At 36.3% G+C, this 21,932-nt stretch overlaps 2 protein-coding genes across 3 annotated transcripts in view; one reads left to right on the top strand and one right to left on the bottom strand.

Moving 5' to 3' along the window:
• The first annotated feature begins 906 nt into the window (after positions 1 to 906).
• pan3 (poly(A) specific ribonuclease subunit PAN3) lies at positions 907 to 19,891 on the top strand. 2 transcript variants are annotated; one of them, XM_051882228.1, is made up of 18 exons: positions 907 to 1,559; positions 5,523 to 5,644; positions 5,786 to 5,858; positions 5,952 to 6,024; positions 7,742 to 7,896; positions 8,748 to 8,977; positions 9,069 to 9,173; positions 9,260 to 9,317; positions 9,657 to 9,818; positions 10,144 to 10,260; positions 10,514 to 10,615; positions 12,871 to 13,036; positions 13,526 to 13,613; positions 14,002 to 14,141; positions 14,334 to 14,463; positions 15,636 to 15,700; positions 15,817 to 15,955; positions 17,991 to 19,891. In XM_051882228.1, the coding sequence occupies exons 1-18, from the start codon at positions 1,196 to 1,198 to the stop codon at positions 18,129 to 18,131; spliced, it is 2,430 nt and encodes an 809-aa protein (XP_051738188.1). In that variant the 5' UTR covers positions 907 to 1,195; the 3' UTR covers positions 18,132 to 19,891. The 2 variants fall into 2 exon arrangements, with proteins under 2 accessions (XP_051738188.1, XP_051738189.1); XM_051882229.1 differs by having other exon boundaries at positions 909 to 1,559; positions 5,952 to 6,022; positions 7,752 to 7,896.
• The window catches only part of flt1 (fms related receptor tyrosine kinase 1), a 38,595-nt gene continuing 36,467 nt past the window's right edge, over positions 19,805 to 21,932 (bottom strand). The window contains exon 30 of the mRNA XM_051882219.1: positions 19,805 to 21,765. Coding sequence (XP_051738179.1) covers positions 21,663 to 21,765 — 103 coding nt within the window. The 3' untranslated portion in view covers positions 19,805 to 21,662. The remainder of the gene's footprint in view (positions 21,766 to 21,932) is intronic.

Below are 21,932 nucleotides of genomic sequence, written 5' to 3'. Positions count from 1 at the left end.
AAATATACACTCTAAAAAATGCTGGGTTAAAAACAACCCAAGTTGAGTTAAATATGGACAAACCCAGCAGTTGGGTTAAATGTTTGACCAACCTGCTGGATAGTTTAACTCAACTATTGTTTAAAATGAACCCAAAATAGGTTGGAAATTAACATGTATTAATATGTTTAAGAAATGAACATTTATTAATATGTTTAAGAAATGAACATTTATTAATAAGTTTAATAAATAATAATTAAATAATAAATATTTATTAAATTGCTTATTAATTGTTCACCTTTTGATTATTACTGGTGCCTCTAGTAATTATGTGTCTGATTTTAATTTCCAACCTATTTTGGGTTCATTTTAAGCCAGACATTTAGTAATTTTTAAACAATAGTTGAGTTAAATAAAACTGTCCAGCAAGTTGGTCAAACATTTAACCCAGTCGCTGGGTTTGTCCATAACTGGGGTTGTTTGTAACCCAGCATTTTTTAGAGTGTAAAATTTAATTAAGCAGATGCAATAAATATTTAAATATAATTTATTATGGGAAAAATAAAAGTTAATAAATAATGTTTCTATGAATTTATGATATTTCATAATTAGATAAATCTATTTCATTGGTTGCATAATAATAATAATAATAATAATAATAATAATAATAATAAATGTATGAAGATTAACATAAATTGAAACAAATACCAGATTAATTAAATATATATTTTTGAGTTAAAATATGAAAAGTGCATCTGCTTTTAACACTCAGGCTCAAAATGTAACATCAACACTAAAGGTAGGCTAAATGTCAATATATTATCAATGATTGTAATATGTGCTTTATGATTTAAATCAATCCCCTACTGACTCCTTATGTGAACTGCAGTGCTTGTCGTACCCAGCATGCACAGCAGAGCTATTAGCGCTTAGCTGAACAAGTGTAGACAGAAGACAACAACAACAGCATGATCTCAGCCAAACGCCAGGCTGATGGACTAGTAGGCCAACTATGGACCCCGACAACGAGTATAAGTGCATGGCAACAAAAGTGTGGCTCTTGCTGACTAGTGATCTGGCTCGATGAGGAGGCTGATTTTATTGCTAAACGTCCAGTAGGTGCTCGTTATTTTTCAAGTGTTTTAGAATATACTGCTGCTAAAAATTACTCTATGAGCAAGTGTCTTCCGGCGGGAGCAGCAGCAGCAGCGGTGCCATGAACAGTGGACTCCCAGCTTCAGCTGCTCCGCTCGGGGGTGTCGGAATACCGGGTGTGAAAGTGAAATTCTGTCGTTATTATGCGAAAGACAAGACTTGTTTTTACGGAGATGAATGCCAGTTTCTGCACGAGGACCCGTCCATGGCGAGCCTTTCTCTGCACGGTGGTAGTACAGGTGCTGGAGGAGGAGGAGGAGGAGGAGGAGGAAGCCCCGTCTCTTTATCTCTAGCCGGTGGAGCAGTGACGGCGGCGGGATACGTGCTTGGAGGTAGCGCGGCTAGCGGTGCTCCGGCGAACGTTCCCAAAAAGAACGATTCTCTCGGTCCCGCGGGAACAGCTCTGGAGGGACAGCTGTTGTCCAGTAAGTTTGCACTGAGGCCTAATGTATCCGGTTGTCTGTTGTTGTTACTACACGGCGGCTTTTGTCTAAATCGAGGCCGTGGATTTAGCGCGGCCTGCCTCTCGACACCAAAACAACACGGGAAATCAACATGTTACTCCACAGCGCGCAAGCACTTTTAAACGAAAGACGAAAATACTTGAACAACTAACGCAAAAGCGTTTAGTTATTGCTCTGTGTGGTTTCTGCTGGTTCCAAAATGTTCTACAAAATGCATAAAATGTGTATTTTTTTGATAACTGGAAGGTATGGCAAGCCATTTTAACATTTATTCCTTAAAACTAACTAGTATTCTTCTTTAGCTTGTAGTACTCCAGCAATCCAGCATTTACTAGTTTTTTTTTAACCGCTTCACATGTAAATAACAGCCTTATCTTAAAAAAAAAAAAAAAAAAAAATACTGAATATTTTAAAAGTATTTTTAAAATATTTTGAAAAATGTAGAACAGTAGCGAACACTGACTCTTGAACCTTGGCCCTCTCACCCCCTTCCCTAGTTAGGAAAAAAGTAAACTCAGCCTAAAATTAGCCTAAAAATATAAAACCGTGGCAGCAGGAAGCAGAATAAAATTATTTGAAACATGACCTATTAGTTTTTAAATAACTTACCCAAACAACAAACTATTCCTTCTTGGTTGATGCTGTCATCCAGATGTATCACTTATAATTGCTGGGGTTGAAATACTTTCAAAAGCTTTGGCTTTCTGCACCAAATTAAGCTCCAGTGTAGGTCTTCTTTTGCTGTTTAACTCCAGCTTTTCTTTAAAAGTTAATCTTGAAAACTTTGTGGATAATAAATTAGCAACAACATTACTTCAGTTTTCCATAGTGATTAGTTCTAGCTATTTTATCAGGTTTTTTTTGGGGTTTTTTTTTTTCCGACCAGGTTACCCACAGAGGGTGGAACTTGTCATAAAGTTGGTTATAACAAGCCCCACCTATTTAGAGGGATGATATAATAGAGGGTCCTGGCTGTTCCCCTCTGACATAAGTATAAATTATAAACAAATAAATAAATATGGGTCAGTGACAAATATGGTTTGGCAAGATGAGAAATTCAAAAATCTTTTAAAAACTTGTTTTAAAAGCATGCATCAGGTACGTTAAAATGTATATAGTGTATTTATGTTGATTTTATGTTAATAAAAATTACATTTGCACACTTTTTTATGAAAGTTAAGAATGAATGAATGTACCTGAAAATGTTAAATGGTGTAACCGCCAAAGAATGAGAAATATTAAATATTTTATCCACCTAGATGGCATGTAAGCATACTCATAGAAATAAATACTTCATTTTAAAATATCAAATGAAAAATAATTTTATTAGTTATCTGTAAATGTAAAGTTTAATGTGTTTTTGCAATATTTGTTGGGACATATGCTGAAAAAACATCTGTTTTTTTAAATAATCTTTGACAAATTATGTAAAAATAGTTTTACACTAAACTAAAAACTTAAATTTTTTACACTAAACTAGATGATTACATTTTATTCCACATGAATTTTTCTGTATATAATTATGTTTATGAAAAATATTGGTTACGCCAGTTGACCATGTTGCTTCTACAGCCAGAGGCCATTGTTTGTTGAACAAATTGACACTGAAAATCAAGCATGACAGTCAACAAGTTAAGCTAAAGTGGTTTCACTGCTGAAAAACAACATCTGGCAACAAGAAATCATTATAGTAGTAATAATGAAACGGTGAAATCATGTCTCGTATATTTTACAGTTAAAGGGTTAGTTCACCCAAAAAAATTTCTGTCATTAATTACTCACCCTTTTGTCGTTCCACACCCGTGACACATCGACTGTTTTAACAGTGGCTCTACAACCTTTCTGGGCCTTGAATGTGGTAATTTCATTTCTTTCTATGGGAGATTTAAAAAAAAAGCTCTCAGATTTCAACAAAAATTTGTGTTCTGAAGATGAACGAAGGTCTTACATGTTTGGAACGACATGAGGGTGAGTAATAAATGACACAAATTTCATTTCTGGGTGAACTAACCCTTTAAGGAACAATATCTGATAACAAGAAATCATTAAAGTGATGAACAGTGAACTCATGTCTCATATTGTAATTACAGTTAAGAAAAAAATATCTGATAGCAGGATCAGAATTCACTTTGTGCTCTGTGATGAGCCACTGTTTCCTTGCTTGAAATTATATCAATTCATCGATTGGGGGAAAAGGCGCTCTGTTATGTGGTATTAATTATAAAATATTAGAAACTTAATGAATTGCATTTTACAGATGTAAATTGTAGTCTTTGGTTAAATGCACAATATGTAAAATTTTTGGATTAAAATATCCAAAAAACACTAGAACAATGTTATATATTTTGTTGACTTGTGTACTTATGTTATCCCAGATGTTTCCAAGAATGTTTAAATCTAGAGAAATAAGAAATTATAACCAGGACACGAGTCGTGTCCTTGTGTCACCTATCAATGACATCATACCAGCGTTAACCTTGGTTTTGTAGAAACCATGGAAACACCAAAGTCGCTTTAATGCATTATGTGTTTTATTAGACAGGTGAGCAACTGTTTGGATACATTCATCAACAGAAAACTAATTATGTTATATAGCTCAACATGTGTAGTCTTATTGTTTAAATCTTTTCTTGATTTACTGCGAGTACCATGTTTTACCATGCCTAATATCGATCTAGCTTACTGCAGTGTGCAACAAGTGCCTCATAGCAGCCGCCGAGTGAACGCACAGTGTAGCATTATAACAACTTTCAACACACAAATGTGTCTAATAAGGTAAAACAGCGCTGCTTTACCCCACATTTGCTTGACCGGAAGAAGCAGAAGCGGCGAGTGCGGCATAATAAAAGCTCCACTGCTCTCGAGACGTGTCTCTCATTAGCAATCGTTCCATGATATTTTATATATATATATATATATATAGAGCCATGTCTGTGTGTCACCTATCAGTGACATCTTACCATTTCTCTCTCTCTCTTTATATATATATATATAATATAAAAATATATAATTACACCATTTGACATGTATACCTAAGAATACCTGACCATACCCTAAAAATGTCAAATTATCACATATTTTAAAGACAGTTACTAACCTTTGCATGCAGCAGTTAGTGTCACCAGGGGTCCTTCTCTGTGATATAATTTCCTGTCACATGGTCTTCTTGCACAATATTAACAAAATGGCTCTTTGAATGGTGGTTACACCACCTTGACACTTCAGGAATTTGACTTGACTCACATGATTCCCCAAATTATTTATAATATTCAGAACAATGGTGTTCCATTTATTTTTATTTACTATTAAATTGTTCTAATGTAAGATTATGCCAAACTAGCCGATATGGTGTTTTATTGAGAATTTCACCTTTTTTAAACAAGATCAATTATTTGGTACAAAGTTTTTACAGTTACACCACACTGACATTTTTGCAATCAATCCCCCGATATTCTCTCAAAATTGATTAAAACCAGAAATTTTAGACGGTCCTCAAAAAAGAGAATGTATGCAAGTAATTTGCTAATTTATTTTGCAATTTTAACCCTTTTTAAATTTAATTAAACTATACATTACAGTAATACATTAATATACATTATATAAAAACGAAAAAAATAAAATCTATAGCAGCAAACTGAAACTCTACAAAAATATGGATAATTAGGCTATACCTGACTTAACGTCACTATTTTTTTTTCTGATCTCAGAAAGGAACACGAGTTTGTCCACATTTTTGAACACTTAATTAAAAAAAAATAATAATAATTTTATATATATATATATATATATATATATATAAGCAACCTTTCACTGCAATATTTTTAATTATTTTATTTAGTTTGAAAAAGGCTTACATAGGACTTTGAGTAAGATATTGTAAAATGTAAACACAAAGGGTTCACATGTATGTTTGCTTTATTGCAGTCCCTGGGATGGAGGGAGGTGCTCTGAATGATGCCAGTTTGACCAACTCATACTTCAGCAGCACCTTTATTGGGGTTAATGGGTTTGGAGGCCCAGCAGAGTCCAAATATTCTATGATGCAGGTAACTTAAACCACTAGTGACTGTGTGGGTGATGCACAGAAAACCAATAGATGATACTAGCAACTGGGTATGTTGAATTGAGCACACAGTGGAGATTCATAATGGGACACTTTACATGTTGATGGTTGCTTGTGTTTTCAGAGGATGACCAGCAGTAGCAGTTCTCCAAGTCTGCTGAACGATGGTGCCAAGAGCTACAGCCACAGCACACATGGTGTGATAAATTGTTTGAAATGTTTGTTTTGGCAATAAAGCTGTTGTGGTAAGATTTAAAAACCTATTTTTATGCATCCACTCCACTTTTTAGATCCAGTAAATTCCCCAACATCATCTCTCTTCAGTGATTTTGGTGCTTTGAGCATATCACAAAGGAGAAAAGTGAGTGTTTAATATGTCAGTTATGCTGTTAATATTGTGACTGGGTATTTTGTTGATGCAAGAATTAACTATTTCTAACATTTTTTGAGGAAAAATAAGGAAATACAAATTATTCATTCTACTAACGTTTTGGGTCAGACTAGTCATCCAACAACTGACTTGTTGATTAGTAACTTAAAAATTTTTTTTTAGCAGAAATACTTTACCTATCCACACACAGCATTCTGTGTTTTATCTTTTAGACAGTTTGCACTGGAAAATCAATAAATTGTTTATTTAATGTGTTAGTTCACCTGTCATTAATTACTCACCATCATATTGATCCAAACCCATAAGACTTTCATTCATCTTCGGAATACAAATTAAGATCTTTTTGATGAAATCTTGAGAGCTTTTTGTCCCTCCAAAGGCAGCTGTGTGACTAGCACTTTGACACTTTAAAAAGTTCATAAAGAGACGTAAAACGAATCCATATGAATTGAGCGGTATATTAAAAATTTTCTGAACAGACACTATCGCTTTATATGATGAACAGTTTGAATTTAGGCTTTTATTCACATATAAATATTCATCCACTCACACATCAGTTGTGGTAAACGGAAGCTCAAGCATGTTTGCTTAACGAGTGCGAGAACCAATGAGGTTCATTCTCGTGTTACACACAGCACATTTGAGCTTCCGGAAGAGGTTTGTTCTCGTGTGTGAAGCAGGATCGGTTGAGCTTTTGTTTGTTCGCTAATCAATGTTTTATGTGTGAATAAAACATTAAATCTGTTAATCATATAAAGTGATCGAGTCTCTTCAGAAAATTTGAACTAAACCACTCAAATCATATGGATTAGTTTTACAATCTCTTTATGAACTCATAGTGGTAGTTGCGTAGTTGTCAAGGGAGGGACAGAAAACTCTCAGATTTCATCAAAAATATCTTGATTTGTGTTCCGAAGATGAACGAAAGTCTTACGGGTTTGGAACGACATGTGGGTGAGTAATTAATGACAGAATTTTCATTTATGGGTGAACTAACCCTTTAAATTCCTCAGTATTAATGCACTGTCGCTACAGCCGTATACATTTAGACGGACATCAGTTGCCAAAATGCGGTGTTTTGTCTGATGTTGCATTTCAAGGTAAAAACACGACTCCAGACCCTTGTGCTCTGATCCATTCCATCTGGTTGTTTTTGAATGCAAGAACACTTTTATGTAAACCCCCTAAAGACAGAGTTTTCAATATTTTAGTTGCCCCTAATATTATAATCCTCATGCGAGCGACCCCATTCTAAAATTTAAAAGGCAGCTTATGTGTTTGAATGAATAAAGACCCAATTAATATTATGAAAAAATATTATAAATGTGTATTTGGAAAATATTTAGTTTCTTCTAAGTTACACACATTTTTTTACTCTGCTTCTGTACTGTTGGATATATTTATTTGTTTATTTTTATTTTAATAAATTATTTTTATTCTATTTATTTTAATCTATTATTTATTGCAATCTTTTTTATTATAAATAAGTAACTGGGCCCTAGTTTGAAAACCCATAAGAAAGGAGTCTGATTGGAATCAGATAAATCACAAACCAGCCTAATTATAAAGAGGTTCCATAAAACATTAGTTGAATTTGAAAAAATGTTACTTTGCACATCCCTAACTTGGGGAAAAACTTTCTTGAAGCTGTTGGAGTGAAGCCATTAGAGTTCTGTTTGTATATCTGGTTCTTTTGCAGGCTCCTAACCCCGCAGCCAGTGAGTTCGTCCCTAAAGGGGCCCCACGAATGGCCTCCATGTCTCAGACAACCGTGCCAGCATTCACCTCCCCTATCTTCCCTCATCCTGGCCTGAGCAGCTCTACGGCGGCTGCTCTTGCACCTGGTCAGTGACTCATTACCACCCGGTGTTCTGAATTTTTTTTTCTTTTTTTTTCTGTTTTTGTCTTGATAAACTCAAGTCTCATCTTATGCTTAGTATTCTTTTAGGGTGTACTCACACTAGGCACAGTTGCCTTGAACCGAGCCCGAGTGCGATTGTCCCCCCTCCCCCCTCCCCCGCTGGCCTGCACTCACACTTGCACTTAACGTTCCAGGCCGAAGCACGCTTACGTCATATACGATGTGAACGCAACTTTTTGAATGGAAGAAAACAGGAAGAAATGCACTTTCGCTAAGATACTGCCTAATATATAGGCTATTTATAATTTATGCCGCGCAGCGGTTTTCAATAGCACATATCAGAGGATTATTACGAAGGCAGCTGAGATTAATGGAGGAATTTGCAGCTTTACTCGCAAACTACAATTCCTGTTCATCAATAAGGTGAGAAGCAGACCCGTTATAAACCAAAATACACTCAAATTAATTACATGAATTGATAAATGTACTATCAAAGTAGTAATAGATATGTTTGCCGTCATAATGATGACAGTAGTGCACACATAAGTAGTAGCTGTTCCGTGCTCTGGCACGGTTAGCACTCACACTGCATGCGAACTTCCAAGCGGGCCAGGGACGGCTAAACGAACCGCGCCTGGGCACGGAACGGAGCGATCACACTTGTCAAACGAACCGGGCTTTGGGGGCCAAAGGCGCTCGGGCACAGTTCAGAGCGCCTAGTGTGAGTACACCCTTAATGTGTGTGATCTTTTAGGTTAGGTTGTGGTCTCCTTTTTTTTTTTTTTTTTTTAAATCTGTTTTTAATTAGGCTTTAATATGTATTTTCTCGGACAGGTATGTCCCTTTCTGCTGGGTCATCGCCTCTCCACTCCCCCAAAATCACCCCTCACACCTCCCCAGCACCGCGGCGGCGCAGCCATACACCCAACCCCAACCCAGCCAATTACATGGTGCCCACCACTGCATCTGACCAGGGAGGTGGAGCCCATGTAATTCAAAAGGAGACTGTAGGCGGGACAACCTACTTCTATACCGATAACACCCCTGCTCCCTTGGCTGGAATGGTACGGTCCACGTAAATCAGAGTTTGCTATGCACTATTATTGTCTTTACCTGATTTACCTAAAATATCCAATGTGTGGTTTTCATTTTCAGGTGTTCCCTACATATCATATGTATCCACAAACGGCACCTCATGTGGCATACATGCAGCCAAAAGCCAACGCGCCATCCTTTTTTATGGCTGACGAACTCCGTCAGGTAATCTGCCGTTTCTGCCCTCATCTGTTAGCCAGCGTTTAGAAGTTGATTATTTGTTGTAACACCTATGTTTGTCTTTTTTGTAGGAGCTGATTAACAGGCATTTGATAACGATGGCACAGATAGATCAGTCTGAGAACCCTGGTAAGGATGTGGTTTGTCTTGTGTTGGCATGATATGTTCACATTGTTTTTGTTTTAATGGACAGCGAGGCAACTATTCAGTTATAATGTCTGTTTTGTGGTCAGCGCATCTGTATTCACCTGCAGTCTGAGAAGAAAACCACATCCTTTGTCTCTCGGTCTTCATTTTGATTGTTTTGAAAAACATCTACATGGTTATCCACCTATGTGTCCTCCATGTCTATACTCGTATCCACATAAAATCCTTTTGCAGTATGAAGTTTGCAGTATGAACACCAAGTGTGTGTGTGAGAACAGGTGTGTTGTATGATTGAAGTCGGCTGTTCCATCTCCCCTTTAGGTGTGCCATCTGAGGTAGACAGTTACCACAGCCTCTTTCCCCTGGAACCCCTTCCCCCACCCAACCGTCTTCAGAAAACCAGCAACTTCAGTTACATCACTTCCTGTTACAAGGCAGTCAACAGCAAAGATGACCTGCCTTACTGCCTCAGGAGGATACATGGTGAGGCATTAGGTGTTTGTACAGCTATTCCTGTAGTGATTTTGCACGCTTGTTTTTCACACATTTTTTCATATCACTCTTCTGTAAACTGCGAGTGTTTAGTGTTAACCAATCAAACCACTTAAAAATGACCATTTTAAGTTCAGTTTTAAAGTGCTCATGGCCGTGAAAGTACCTAGCCTTAATATATCTCTAAAAATTGGAGAACCAGAACAATAAAGAAACCAGTGGTGGCACAAGGAAGTGGTAAAGCACACCTAATTGTTTTATTTAGTACCCACGTGTAACCTGGAATGACTTGGAAATGACTTTTATGCATTCACAGGCTTCAGGCTGGTCAACACCAAGTGTATGATGCTGGTAGACATGTGGAAGAAGATTCAGCACTCCAATACTGTGACCCTCCGAGAGGTCTTCACCACCAAAGCATTTGGAGACCACTGTACGAATAAGTTTGCTTTTTATGTGACTGGGCATGTGCATATCCAGACTATTGTGCAACACAGCTTTTGGTTTCGCCACAATACTCTTGATTTTGAGTCAATTAAGTGATGCTCATTTTTTTATTCAAAAATACATTAAAAATGCAATTCACCCATATGAAACCATATGTGTTTTAAACAAAATGTTTATATCATGGACACTTATGACACTTTCATAGACTTTTCAAATATGTTTACGTCTGCCCTCCACAGCACTGGTGTTCTCCTATGACTTCCATGCGGGGGCGGAGACCATGTTCAGCAGGCACTTCAACGATCCGGCAGCAGATTCTTACTTCACGAAAAGAAAGTGGGGTGAGTTTTTTTTTTTTTTTTTCTTGCTCAGTTGTTTCTGTTTGTGTGTGTGAAGATACAGCCGTTAGTTGCAGAGTATGTCAAATGTCTGGTGGCAGTTGCGTCTTTGTGAGCATGTAGCGAGGAAAGAGGAAGGAGTGGTTGAAACCGATCCCTCCTCAGGTGGGTTCAGTACCTGCAAGCTCAAGACTGACAGAGGAAGCAAAACCCTGGGATGACGTTTAGCTATAAACAGCTGCAGCGCATACGGCTGCATTAACCATAGTGCAGCCTCAAACCATAAAACACGTGTTTGTTATTAGGATGGGATAAAACCAGTCACAACACCTAAAAATATACACTTATTTGTTTACATTGATCTATAACTTTTATCTAAAGCCTTGGAAGAAATACTTACTTGTGTAAATGCCACAATAATAGTACACAGAACAAACAAATAATAATATCTTGGTTGGTGAGTGATGATCTTCCAGGTCTGTTTCAACTGTTCGCTCCTAATCTATGGCACATGGTAAATCTGAAAGACCTGTCAATCTGAGTGATCAAACCAATCCAAGCATCCTCCAGCTGTAAAACAGGGTCCGATTGGGTTCTACACATTGTCCCTATCCACTGTGCGAGATCCAGTTTCCATTGTTTAAACAATCATTTTTGGGTCTCAAGACCACCTGCTCTAAATAAAGATATGTGATCCACTATGGTTTACTAATGTTTCTTGAAGTTACAAACAAAAACATGGCACAAAAGCATCATGTGAATACTGTTTACATTTGTGTCGGTTTTTCATACAAATACTTTGTATAGTTTGGTCTTTAACTGAAACAAATATGCTTGTTGAGACCTTTTCAGCTGTTTATGACACAAGTCTGTCTGTTATGTACAATGATTATACAGATCACATTTTCTTATAAAGCAGTTATTTTTTTCACACTATGAAAATAGAGCACTTATGTCAGCAAATTTAAAAGCACTTGCTAAGTAATGGTCATATTCCCTATATTCGCTGTAAAGCTAAGCTTTAAAACTTAAGCTATTTTGTGTTGGTTAAGCAAGTGGTTGTTAAGTAATGTGGTAACTAAGGTGCCGTTTACATGACACTGTTTTCAACAAACTTTTGGCCATTCAACGTTTTGGGGGCCTGAAAACGTAAACTTTTGAAAACAGGTTTCAAAGTGCAAGTTTTTAAAATGATGCCATTATTGTCATTATTATCTGGCCTGGCATGAATAATAAAGCGTTTTTAATCGTTTTTGTGGATCTGTGTGAACTGGGATTGTTTTGACAATGTTGTCATCTGTACGTGAAGGAAAAACTTCCATTTTTAGTGCATCGTTGTCGTGTACCACATAGCGCCCCCCCCCGCTTCGGATTTAAGAGGATATAGTTATTAATTAATTGATCGTTAATTTAAACAACAATCGATTTATAAGAATTTATGTAAATTGACATCTCTAATTTATAATAAGTGTTGAGGAAAGTTACTTTTAAAAGTAATGCATTACAATATCGCATTACTCCCTAAAAAGTATTTGAGTTACTTTTTATGGACAATAATGCGTTACATTACTTTTTCTTACCTGGGATGGGCTTGCTTGTTTGTTTTCACACCTGTACAGTAGAGGGCGCAGCTCAAACAAACTTTTCAGCTGTGCAGCCATTTTGGACTGCAGAAGAAAAGGATACAGGAGAAGAAAGTAAAAAAAAAAATAGTAATGTTTCTCTCAAGTCATTTTTGCTCATTAGTATTGTTGAATTAGATAATCGAAGGTCAGCTGCGAAGACATTAGTTAATAAAGTGAGATTTAATACATAAAGTATTTTTGTATTATTTAACATATTATTCCAGGTTTGCATAATATTCTGAGATGGCATTTCACAGTTTTTTCATTCATTTGTAGGAATACTGAATCTGTTTTCGTGGAAGTGAGATGAGTAAATTAATGCTTACATTTAGTCTAGAACTACAATAACCATTATGCTTACACACAGCACACTCCTTACTCCCGATTTCTCTCAACATGGGGACAGGAGAGGTGTAAGTCAGTAAATGGGAAAACAATGTAACTTGCTTTACTTACTTGAAAAAGTAACTCATAAATTCTGTTGTAAATTTAAAATCAATGCATTACTTGACTCATTACTTGGGGGAAAAAAAGTAATCTGATTTCACGTTGCTTGTAATGCTTTACCCCCAACACTGTTTATAATTCATTTTAATTATTTTAATTTTATTTATTAATTTAATTTTTGATTAGGGCAGCATGAGCTCCCTCCTCCACGGCAACATGCGGGCCTGTTACCAGAGTCTCTGATTTGGGCCTATATCGTCCAGCTGAGCTCGGCACTGCGCACAATTCACACAGCTGGGCTGGCCTGCAGGGTCATGGACCCTAGTAAGATCGTCATCACTGGAAAGACACGGTACAGCTGCACATATTACTCAATTAAATCAGAACTACATTCATGTAACTGCAGGGCATCAGATGAATGTGTTTGAAATGATTTAAAATCAGCAATGTTTGGCAGTTTTGAGCAAATGTATAAAGGATTTACTGTGTTAATATATTTTTGCATTTTCCTTAGTGGGGCCAATAAAAACTGAACTACTGACCTAATCGTGCAAACAATAACTGGTTAATGAACTAAAGACAAAGCACAGTTTTGTAGAATCTTCTTCAGAAGACTTCTGAAATGAAGAACAGTCAAACCACAGATCGGTCAGTGTTCTGTGGGGCCCCTATTTTCTAGTCATAAATAGTAAATGAAGAAGTTCATTTTTAGAATGTTTTTGCTCTTCCTTTTAATTAGACACTACACACTACCTATTTATCTGCTTCTCTGAGCAGCGTTTGCACAAATAACCAAACATGCTCACACAAACACTTCTAAATGTCTGTTGTTTCTCTATAGGTTACGAGTGAACTGTGTAGGAATGTTTGATGTCTTAACATTTGACAATAGTCAGACCAACCACCTGGCGCTGATGCCCCAGTACCAGGTACTGAACATTTCCTTACACCCAAACATAGTGTGTTACGCCCATCGCATGCATAACTTGTCTGCATATATCTGCATTTAATCATGTTTTGTTACACACACTATTGTTCAAATGTTTAGGGTCATTAAGATTTTTTTGTTGTTGAAAGAAGTCTCTTATGCTCACCAAGGCTGCATTTATTTGATTAAAAACATAAATTACAATAATATTGTGAAATAATATTTTAAAATAATTTTTCTGTCTTAATATATTTTAAAATGTAATTTATTCATGTGACGGCAAAGCTGAATTTTAATTGTTGCGGAGTAAGAAAATAGTTTGTTCTGTGTGCTTGTCGTTTTACACTTTGGGTCTAAACTCAGTTGCTGTTCCTCTTTGTGTCCATCAGCAAGCAGATCTTATCTCCCTGGGGAAGGTGGTGTTGGCCTTGGCTTGTAACTCTCTAGCTGGCATTCAGAGAGAGAATCTTCAGAAGGCCATGGAGCTGGTGTCAATCAACTACTCATCTGACCTCAAGAACCTCATTCTGTGGGTCTCTCTCTCTTTCTCACACACATTTTATAGCCTAAATTCTCTCAAAGTGGTTATATTGTGACATGACAGTTTGTGGTTCTGTGTGTGCCCTGTTAAGACTGATTAATGTGCATGCACTCATATGTTTGTGCTTGTGGCCCCACATTCAAACTAATGCACATTATTTGGTCATGTTTCAATCTTCAGGTACCTACTCTCAGAACAGAGCCGTCTGCGCAGCGTCAATGACATCATGCCCATGATTGGAGCACGATTTTACACTCAACTTGATGCCTCGCAAATGAGGAACGATGTCATTGAGGAGGACTTGGCCAAGGTACTCATATTGGTAGTTTAATGCTGTTTAATGTTTTAAATATTTAATATTTAGTATAAGAAATGTCACATTTAATTACACATGGATCGACAGAGGGTTATTAACAAAACGGTTATTGTAAGAGTAATATCACTCAGAATTGTATCATACTTTGTCTACTGTTTAAACAGCATTATGGTAAAAGTTGAACACTATGGCAACAGCTTTTTTTAGCTGTACACAACAGCGTTTTGCTTTGTGGTTGGTCGGAACTGATGGAACGACAGTTTCTTTCAGTTTTTTTCCCCACCGTTTGGACTAAAACACTGTCCGTGGTCATTCAGTTAGAAATGTTGACTACAAACACGGGTTTTTCAGATTTTCCATTGTGGCGTTCTCTCAGTGTTTATGATATAACACTGGATCGCACTGGATCCTTCACTGGAAACCGAAAGTAACTCACTCCCGCTAAATGTTTACTCTTTGAATTCTTGCACCTGGGAACAATACAGGTCGACACCATTATGACTAAGGGGCATTTTCAACTAAAAGCTGAAAACTTTTTATGCGTTTTGGCCGTTCATTTACATGACAACGGCGTTTTGGTGGCCTGAAAACGCAAACTTTTTGCAAGTTTTTTGAAAACGGTCTCTTTTTTTTTTTTTTTTTTGTCTCTTTTTCTTGTTTCACACGCACAACTAGGCTGTAGATTCAATAGCAGTGCAGGAAATGAAAAGAAACGCCCTTGCAGATCATGCTATCTAGTTTACCTAGTATGCCATTATCTAGTATGTGCTGAGGTCAGCCCAGAGAGGGGAGGTGGTGTGATTGCTGTAAATATTTTGGACCGCTTCAGCTGTTCTCTTTTCTGCTTTCCTACTTTTGATCACTCATATTAGATGTGTGAAGACATTTCTGCACCACCCTGCTAAAAACGCCTACAGACCTTGTTGCATTTAACTAATTTTTCATCATATAGATGGAGCTGTGTCCATTGTGTTTGTTTGTTTGGTGTGAGAGCAAATGTGACTCAGAAAGAAGTTTAAATATGACCTGGTTTCCCCTCTAACTTCCCTTCTCATAATTTGTGAAGTCTCACTTACGCAAACCCAAAATAACCTAATTTTTTGTTATTCAACATGTTGATCATAGATTTTACTACAACTTTCTGCTTATGCATCTTTATTTTGCAGGAGGTTCAAAATGGGCGATTGTTCCGCCTTCTGGCAAAACTGGGAACGATTAACGAGAGACCAGAGTAAGTGTTTTTATCACAACTAAAATACTGAGTCCGCTTGAAACCTTTCTGAAATGGCAACCTTCAAAGTCACTTCCAAAATGGTCCCCTTCAATATTGAATTTTAATTCTTGTAGGTTCCAGAAGGACCCAACATGGTCTGAGACTGGTGACCGTTACCTGCTGAAGCTCTTCAGAGATCACCTGTTCCACCAGGTAACTGAGACAGGAACGCCCTGGATCGACCTCAGCCACATCGTGTCCTGTCTCAATAAGGTGAGCTTGTGTATTGGAGCTCATGTTTTATATCTGGGTCAATGACTAGTTATCATTGTATTGAAAGTTACATTAAAAATGCAATTTATATACGTCAAGACTTTAATACACCCTTGAACATTTAATTTCTGAATTTTTTTTTTTTAACATGTATGTATGTGTGTATATATAAAATAATTATATATACATAATTAATTTGACCTTTTTAATGACAAGGGAAGGTTAGTTCAGGTTGTAAAATGTAGTATGATTCCAAAAACTCCAAATTCCAATTTTTATTTTTTATTTTTTGTAATAATAGAATTTTATGAATTATTAGTTCATGATATTTGTAAAAATTATTTTTACCTTGAAAAGGTAATTTTTTTTTTGAAAATAATTAAGATGTGTACACTCATGTATTCAAGGTTTAAGGCAAAAAAATTAACTAATAGTTATCACCATACTTCCCCAGTGGATTGATTACAATAAGAATTTCAAAGATTTTTTGTATTAGAAGTTTTCTAAAGTGTTAAGTTTAAATGTGCAAATAAAGAATTATTTACTTAATGCGTTAATCTGCATAAATTTCTAGTGCAAAAATCTGAACGTCATAGTCAGGTTCAGAATTCCTCGAAGGTCAAAGGTTTTTACAGAGGGGATTTTGGGTGTCTTTTTTTATCAAAATACTGTGAACAGTCAGAAAAAAATAACTTTTCAGACTTTTTCTTTTAAATAAAATGTTCTATATAATCTAGCAAATTATATATGAACAAATCCCTCTGTAAAAACCTTCGGAATATAGATAGGAATAAAACTGTAAAGTTTGGTGTATGTAAGTGCTTCTGAAGTGGAGATGTATGACTCAGTGTAGGAGAAAAAACTAATTTTGAGAAAACGGCCTTTAAAAATATGTATTGTAATTGAAATCTATAGACAAATAGATAGTGCCAAAAAAAAAATACTTAAAGGTGGATTTTGGATGTTTTCATACCACTTTATTAAAAGCCAAAAAGTCCAAAATTTCAAAATTTAGCCTCTAGAGTCTCGCCTTAATGAAAATGTTATTACTTGATGGTTAGATCACATGACATTTTTAGAGCCATTCAATGTAAACTTTTCTTGAAAATACTGTAAAGGTTTTTCAAAAACAACATGAATAGAGTCAGTGTATTTCTAAGAACTTGGCACATATTTTAAACTAGATTAAAAATATTTTATTATTTATATTTATTTATATTTAAATATCTTATTCTTCACTATAGACGCTCTTATTGGCCAATAATTGTGGCATTTTATGGGAACCTTCACTTCAGCTGAGCTAATTTAATGAATTCACTACTCACTAGAGCTGCACGATTCTGGATAAATTGAGAATCATGTTTTTTTTTTTTTGTTTCAAACATCACAATTCTCCCACGATTCTGAACAGATAACTAAACAAAATAATGTCATTTATTAGAAGTTCTGATTAATGTTAATTGCTGCTGTCTGTTTAAAATGTTTAATGAATCTGAATGATTTTTTAAAAAATGGTTTGAATGAATGATTCAATGACTCACTCATAAATACTTCACTAGTTTCATTACTGAATGAATCAGCATTTTTTGAGCAAATCTCTTGAATGGATGATTCAATGACAAATACATTTTGCCACGTTGTAACAATGTAATCGAAACAATGGTTATTTGAATTCAAAAGGTGATTTCCTCCATTTTGATCGCTTCCGTAGACATCAGTGTTTTTATCCAAATTATAAACTTTTACCCCAGTTCTTCGGTGGTAATATGAATGTTTATAAAGCACAAATAACAATACTGTGTGGTTGGAAAGACTGTGAAGCTGTTTGTTAGTACCTATGACAACTGCTCTCTCTGGCTCAGCACCAGCGCAGATGCAGATTTGAATGTTCCGGTGTGATTTTGTTTAATAGACAAAGGCGAATCGTTGTCATTTAGGAATGAGATCTTGTGGATGTTTGAATCGAGATCGCGATCTTTTAACGATTAATCGTGCCTTTCTACTACTCCCTAACTACCTTTTATTTCTGATTCAGTTGGATGCTGGAGTACCGGAGAAGATCAGTCTGGTATCACGGGATGAGAAGAGCGTGCTTGTGGTGACTTACTCGGACCTGAAGCGCTGCTTTGAAAGCACCTTCCAGGAACTGTTGGCCGCCACTAACGGCCCCCTGTAACACCCAGCCATCCCCACAGGAGTGGGCTGGAACTGCCTGAAACAGAGCACATTGCACTACAGCCTGGAATCATAGGTGCAGAATGATGATCTCACGACCAGGGCAGAGCCAGCTGGTTGCTCACCTCCAGTCAGATACACTGTTCTGTCCAGAGAAAGCTTCTTTTCTAAAGCTTATTTTTTTTAGTTTCCACAACAACAGCTGCAGAATTATGAACTGAACTGAGAGCTGTGATAATGATGATTTTTTTTTTTTTTTTTTTTTTTTTAGACTTGGGAACAATGTCCAAAAAATTGAGTCTTTACTTCCTGCTTTTATTTCTAATTTTTTATTTTTTTCCTCGGAGGATGCACTAAACATTTTAAGTTCCTTTTTTAAGTGATTAAAAAAAGTGCGTGTCCCACAGGGTGCATTGAGGGCCGAGGCCTCACACATGAAATGGGTGAAAAACAGAGCGCCGTTTTCCCACATCATATCCTCGCTCCCCTTTTTAAATGAGGTACTACAAATTGGGACAGACCACTGGTCATGTGTGCAGGGTCCTCGACTCTGATGGGACAAACCACTGGGTTGGGCAAATTGATGAGACTGACCACTTATGAATGTGTGACATTAGTAACGTGCAGCCACTCCTTCTCTGATGTAATGATTTAAAAGTCGGCCATCTTGGAGGCGGGAGGGGACGTTACTGGTTGCGTGCAGTCGAGGGGGATTCACGTCATTTGCTGGCGCTGACAAAGGGGTGTTCTCTCCTCTTGCTGTATAAAATTGTTGTTTATTTCAGAATTTCGCAACATCCTTTTTCATTTTATGGATGCTTTTTGAAATCGGATTTTGGATGAATTTTCGTTGTCTTTTTTCTTTTGTGATAGGAACCAAAGAACTGGACCACGCTAGCAAGGGAAACCAGTTCTGTCTCGTTGTGGAATGTCCCTTTCTTACGTCTCTGTTGTGGAGCATCACAAGTTTCTGTCCATTTCGTCATTCTTTTCCCTCATTCGTTCTCATTTTCCCGCTCTTCATGCTAGTATTGGTTTGGATATAGTGAATCTCATAGAGATCCCTTGTGTTGTTACTGTCATTCCCATTACTCGCGATGTTGTTGTACAGAGATGCATGATGGGATGTTTCTCACCTCACTAGTGTAATCTCTGTGGACCAATCCCAACAGGACGGTTGGGCGAGTTGGGATTGTATTGGTTTCTCTTGGTTTTGTTTTTGTTTAACTATGATTTGACCTACAAATTATGTGACAACATCCGGACAACAGTTTGGAATTCGCTCAGGATGATCCCTGACAGGAATATGCCAATGACTGAATGTGTCTGACCTGTCATTGGTGACTGCCCAATCCGTGAGTCAAGGAACAGGCGGGACTTGCAGCACAGATTTGGGTGTGCCACACTGGACCGAGAGGGTGCAGGATACAGCAGGCAGAGGATGCTGTGAGTTCAATAATGTATTTTTTTTAACCGATCAGTAAACTACTTGGTGTACATGGTGCCAAGCCCATATCCCGCTCTCAATCACACACATTAATACACACCTTTTACAGGAAATCTCATATCATGTACCCAGCTTCCAGTGGAACGCACTCCAGACACACACACACACGCGCACACACACACACATACATATGCACTCATACATGAAATCCTCCTTCACCATCCCAGTACGTTTTATGCCCTTCTTGTTTATTGTCACATTTTTGCAATATTTGTGTGTACAGCAGTATTTTAATAAAGATTAATAAAAGATAACATTCGTTTGTGTTTTTAAAGGGCATGATTGTTGCTTGAATAGCTTATGACGCACTGCAGCAGCAAAAAGGAACTTGTCTGTAACTGTGGAGATTGGACGCTTTCCAAAATAGATGCCACAAAAATTACCAGCACTAAAAAAGCAGCAACGAGACTCGGTCTCAGAATGGTTTTGAATGGTGCAAATGTTTTATGGCAGAAAGAATGTATAGGCATTTATTTGTGGCATTAGGTGAGATGATCAGTGTTATTTTTTTGAACCCATGGTACATACACTACCGTTCAAAAGTTTGGGGTCAGTAAGATTTTTTTTTTTTTTTTTTTTTTAAAGAAATTAATACTTTTATTCAGCCAGGATGTGTTAAATTGATCCAAGGGGGCAGTAAATACATTTATAATGTTGCAAAAAATAAATGCTGTTCTTTTGATCTTTCTATTCATCGAATTTTCAAAAAAAAAAAAAACCCCAAAAAAACCCAGCATAGTTTCCACAAACTGTTTTCAATATTGATGATAAATGTTTCTTGAGCAGCAAATCAGCATATTAGAATAATTTCTGAAGGATCATGTGACACTGAAGACTGGAGTAATGATGCTGAAAATTCAGCTTTGACATCACAGGATTGTTACATTTTAAAATATATAAAAATAGAAAACATTTTTTTTTTCTTATGTTGTAATAATATTTCACAATATTACTGTTTTTACTGTATTTGTGAGCAGAGACTTCTTTCAAAAATATTTTTAAAAAAATCTTATTGGGCCCCAAACTTTTGAATGGTATTTTGATTAATCTAACTGTGTAAATACAGGTTTCTTTTGGATGTTATTCCAGGATCAAGATTCTGCCACTTCAAAAAAAAAAAAAAAAAAATTCTTTACAAGAAAGGTGCAACCTATCACAGTTGATTTATTTAATAATTGGCAAAAACACTGAATTTTTTTTTTTTTTCTTTTTCCTCCGTACTTATATATTTTTCCTTTAACATTTATTCCACTAATATTAAAGTCCTGTTCTCTTTTTTTGTTTTTTGTTCAGAAGTTAATATTAAGTTACTGAGTGTAAATAAATATACTCTACGGCAAAAAGTTTTCCAGCATACGGCGTGCAGCACATGAACTGTGCTCTACAGTTTGGTACCTACAAGCAGTGATTTTAATAAAGGCATTTCACTAGCTCATAAATAATATTAGCTGCTCTGTGACTACTAAAACAAAATATAAGAGGTATAGATTACTATTGGTTTCAAAGTGGGAATGTAGCTATATGAGATGGTTTTAAAACAAACAATGCTTATCAGTAGTTGCAAGTTTCAACATGATAACATTGCAGACAAAAATCCTGAAAATTTTCAGGCCTGATGAAAAACTCAAATAACATCTTAAAATGGAAATTTCCATAATATAATGTGTATAGGCCTATATGAATATTATGCAAATAATATTTATACGTGCACAAAGTGCATTTTGTCTATAATTTACCTGATGAATTTAATATAAATATATTTTATAATCCTTAACCAGTAATTATGAGTGACAAACATTCATGGAATTCATTGGTTAAAAAGGTGAGGGATGTGCAGAGAATCTCAAAAGAATAAGAGACTCATTCAGAAATCCTGCTTTGACAGGACGTATCTAACACAAAAAAAGGAACTGAAAGCAAAATAGTCCAAATAAGCAGTGCTTTTTAAGAGTGGTAACGGATGTTCATTGGTGTTTACAGGCAGGTTGTCTGACGTGTTAAAAACAAGGGTAAAGGAGAGCAGCTTCATCTGGAGGGAGAGAGCAGCACCTCCTTATGATGACAACAGGGGGCGCTATTCATACAAGGCAGCACTTTTGCCGGCTGGTTTTGATATTTGGAGAATAGCCTGCAAAACAAAAGACCGTGACATCATTTTATGTAGCTAATTACATACATTTAATTACATAAAACTCAATGTTTGTTTTTCACACATTCTTTTTGGAATACCACCATTCAAAAGTTTGAGGTCTGTAATTTTTTTTATGTTTTTGAAAGACGTTTTGAAGCATTTTG

Source organism: Ctenopharyngodon idella, chromosome 23 (genome assembly GCF_019924925.1).
Source record: "Ctenopharyngodon idella isolate HZGC_01 chromosome 23, HZGC01, whole genome shotgun sequence".
Taxonomy (NCBI): domain Eukaryota; kingdom Metazoa; phylum Chordata; class Actinopteri; order Cypriniformes; family Xenocyprididae; genus Ctenopharyngodon; species Ctenopharyngodon idella.
Note: the sequence above shows the minus strand (reverse complement) of the source record. Positions and strands in the feature narration are given on the sequence as shown.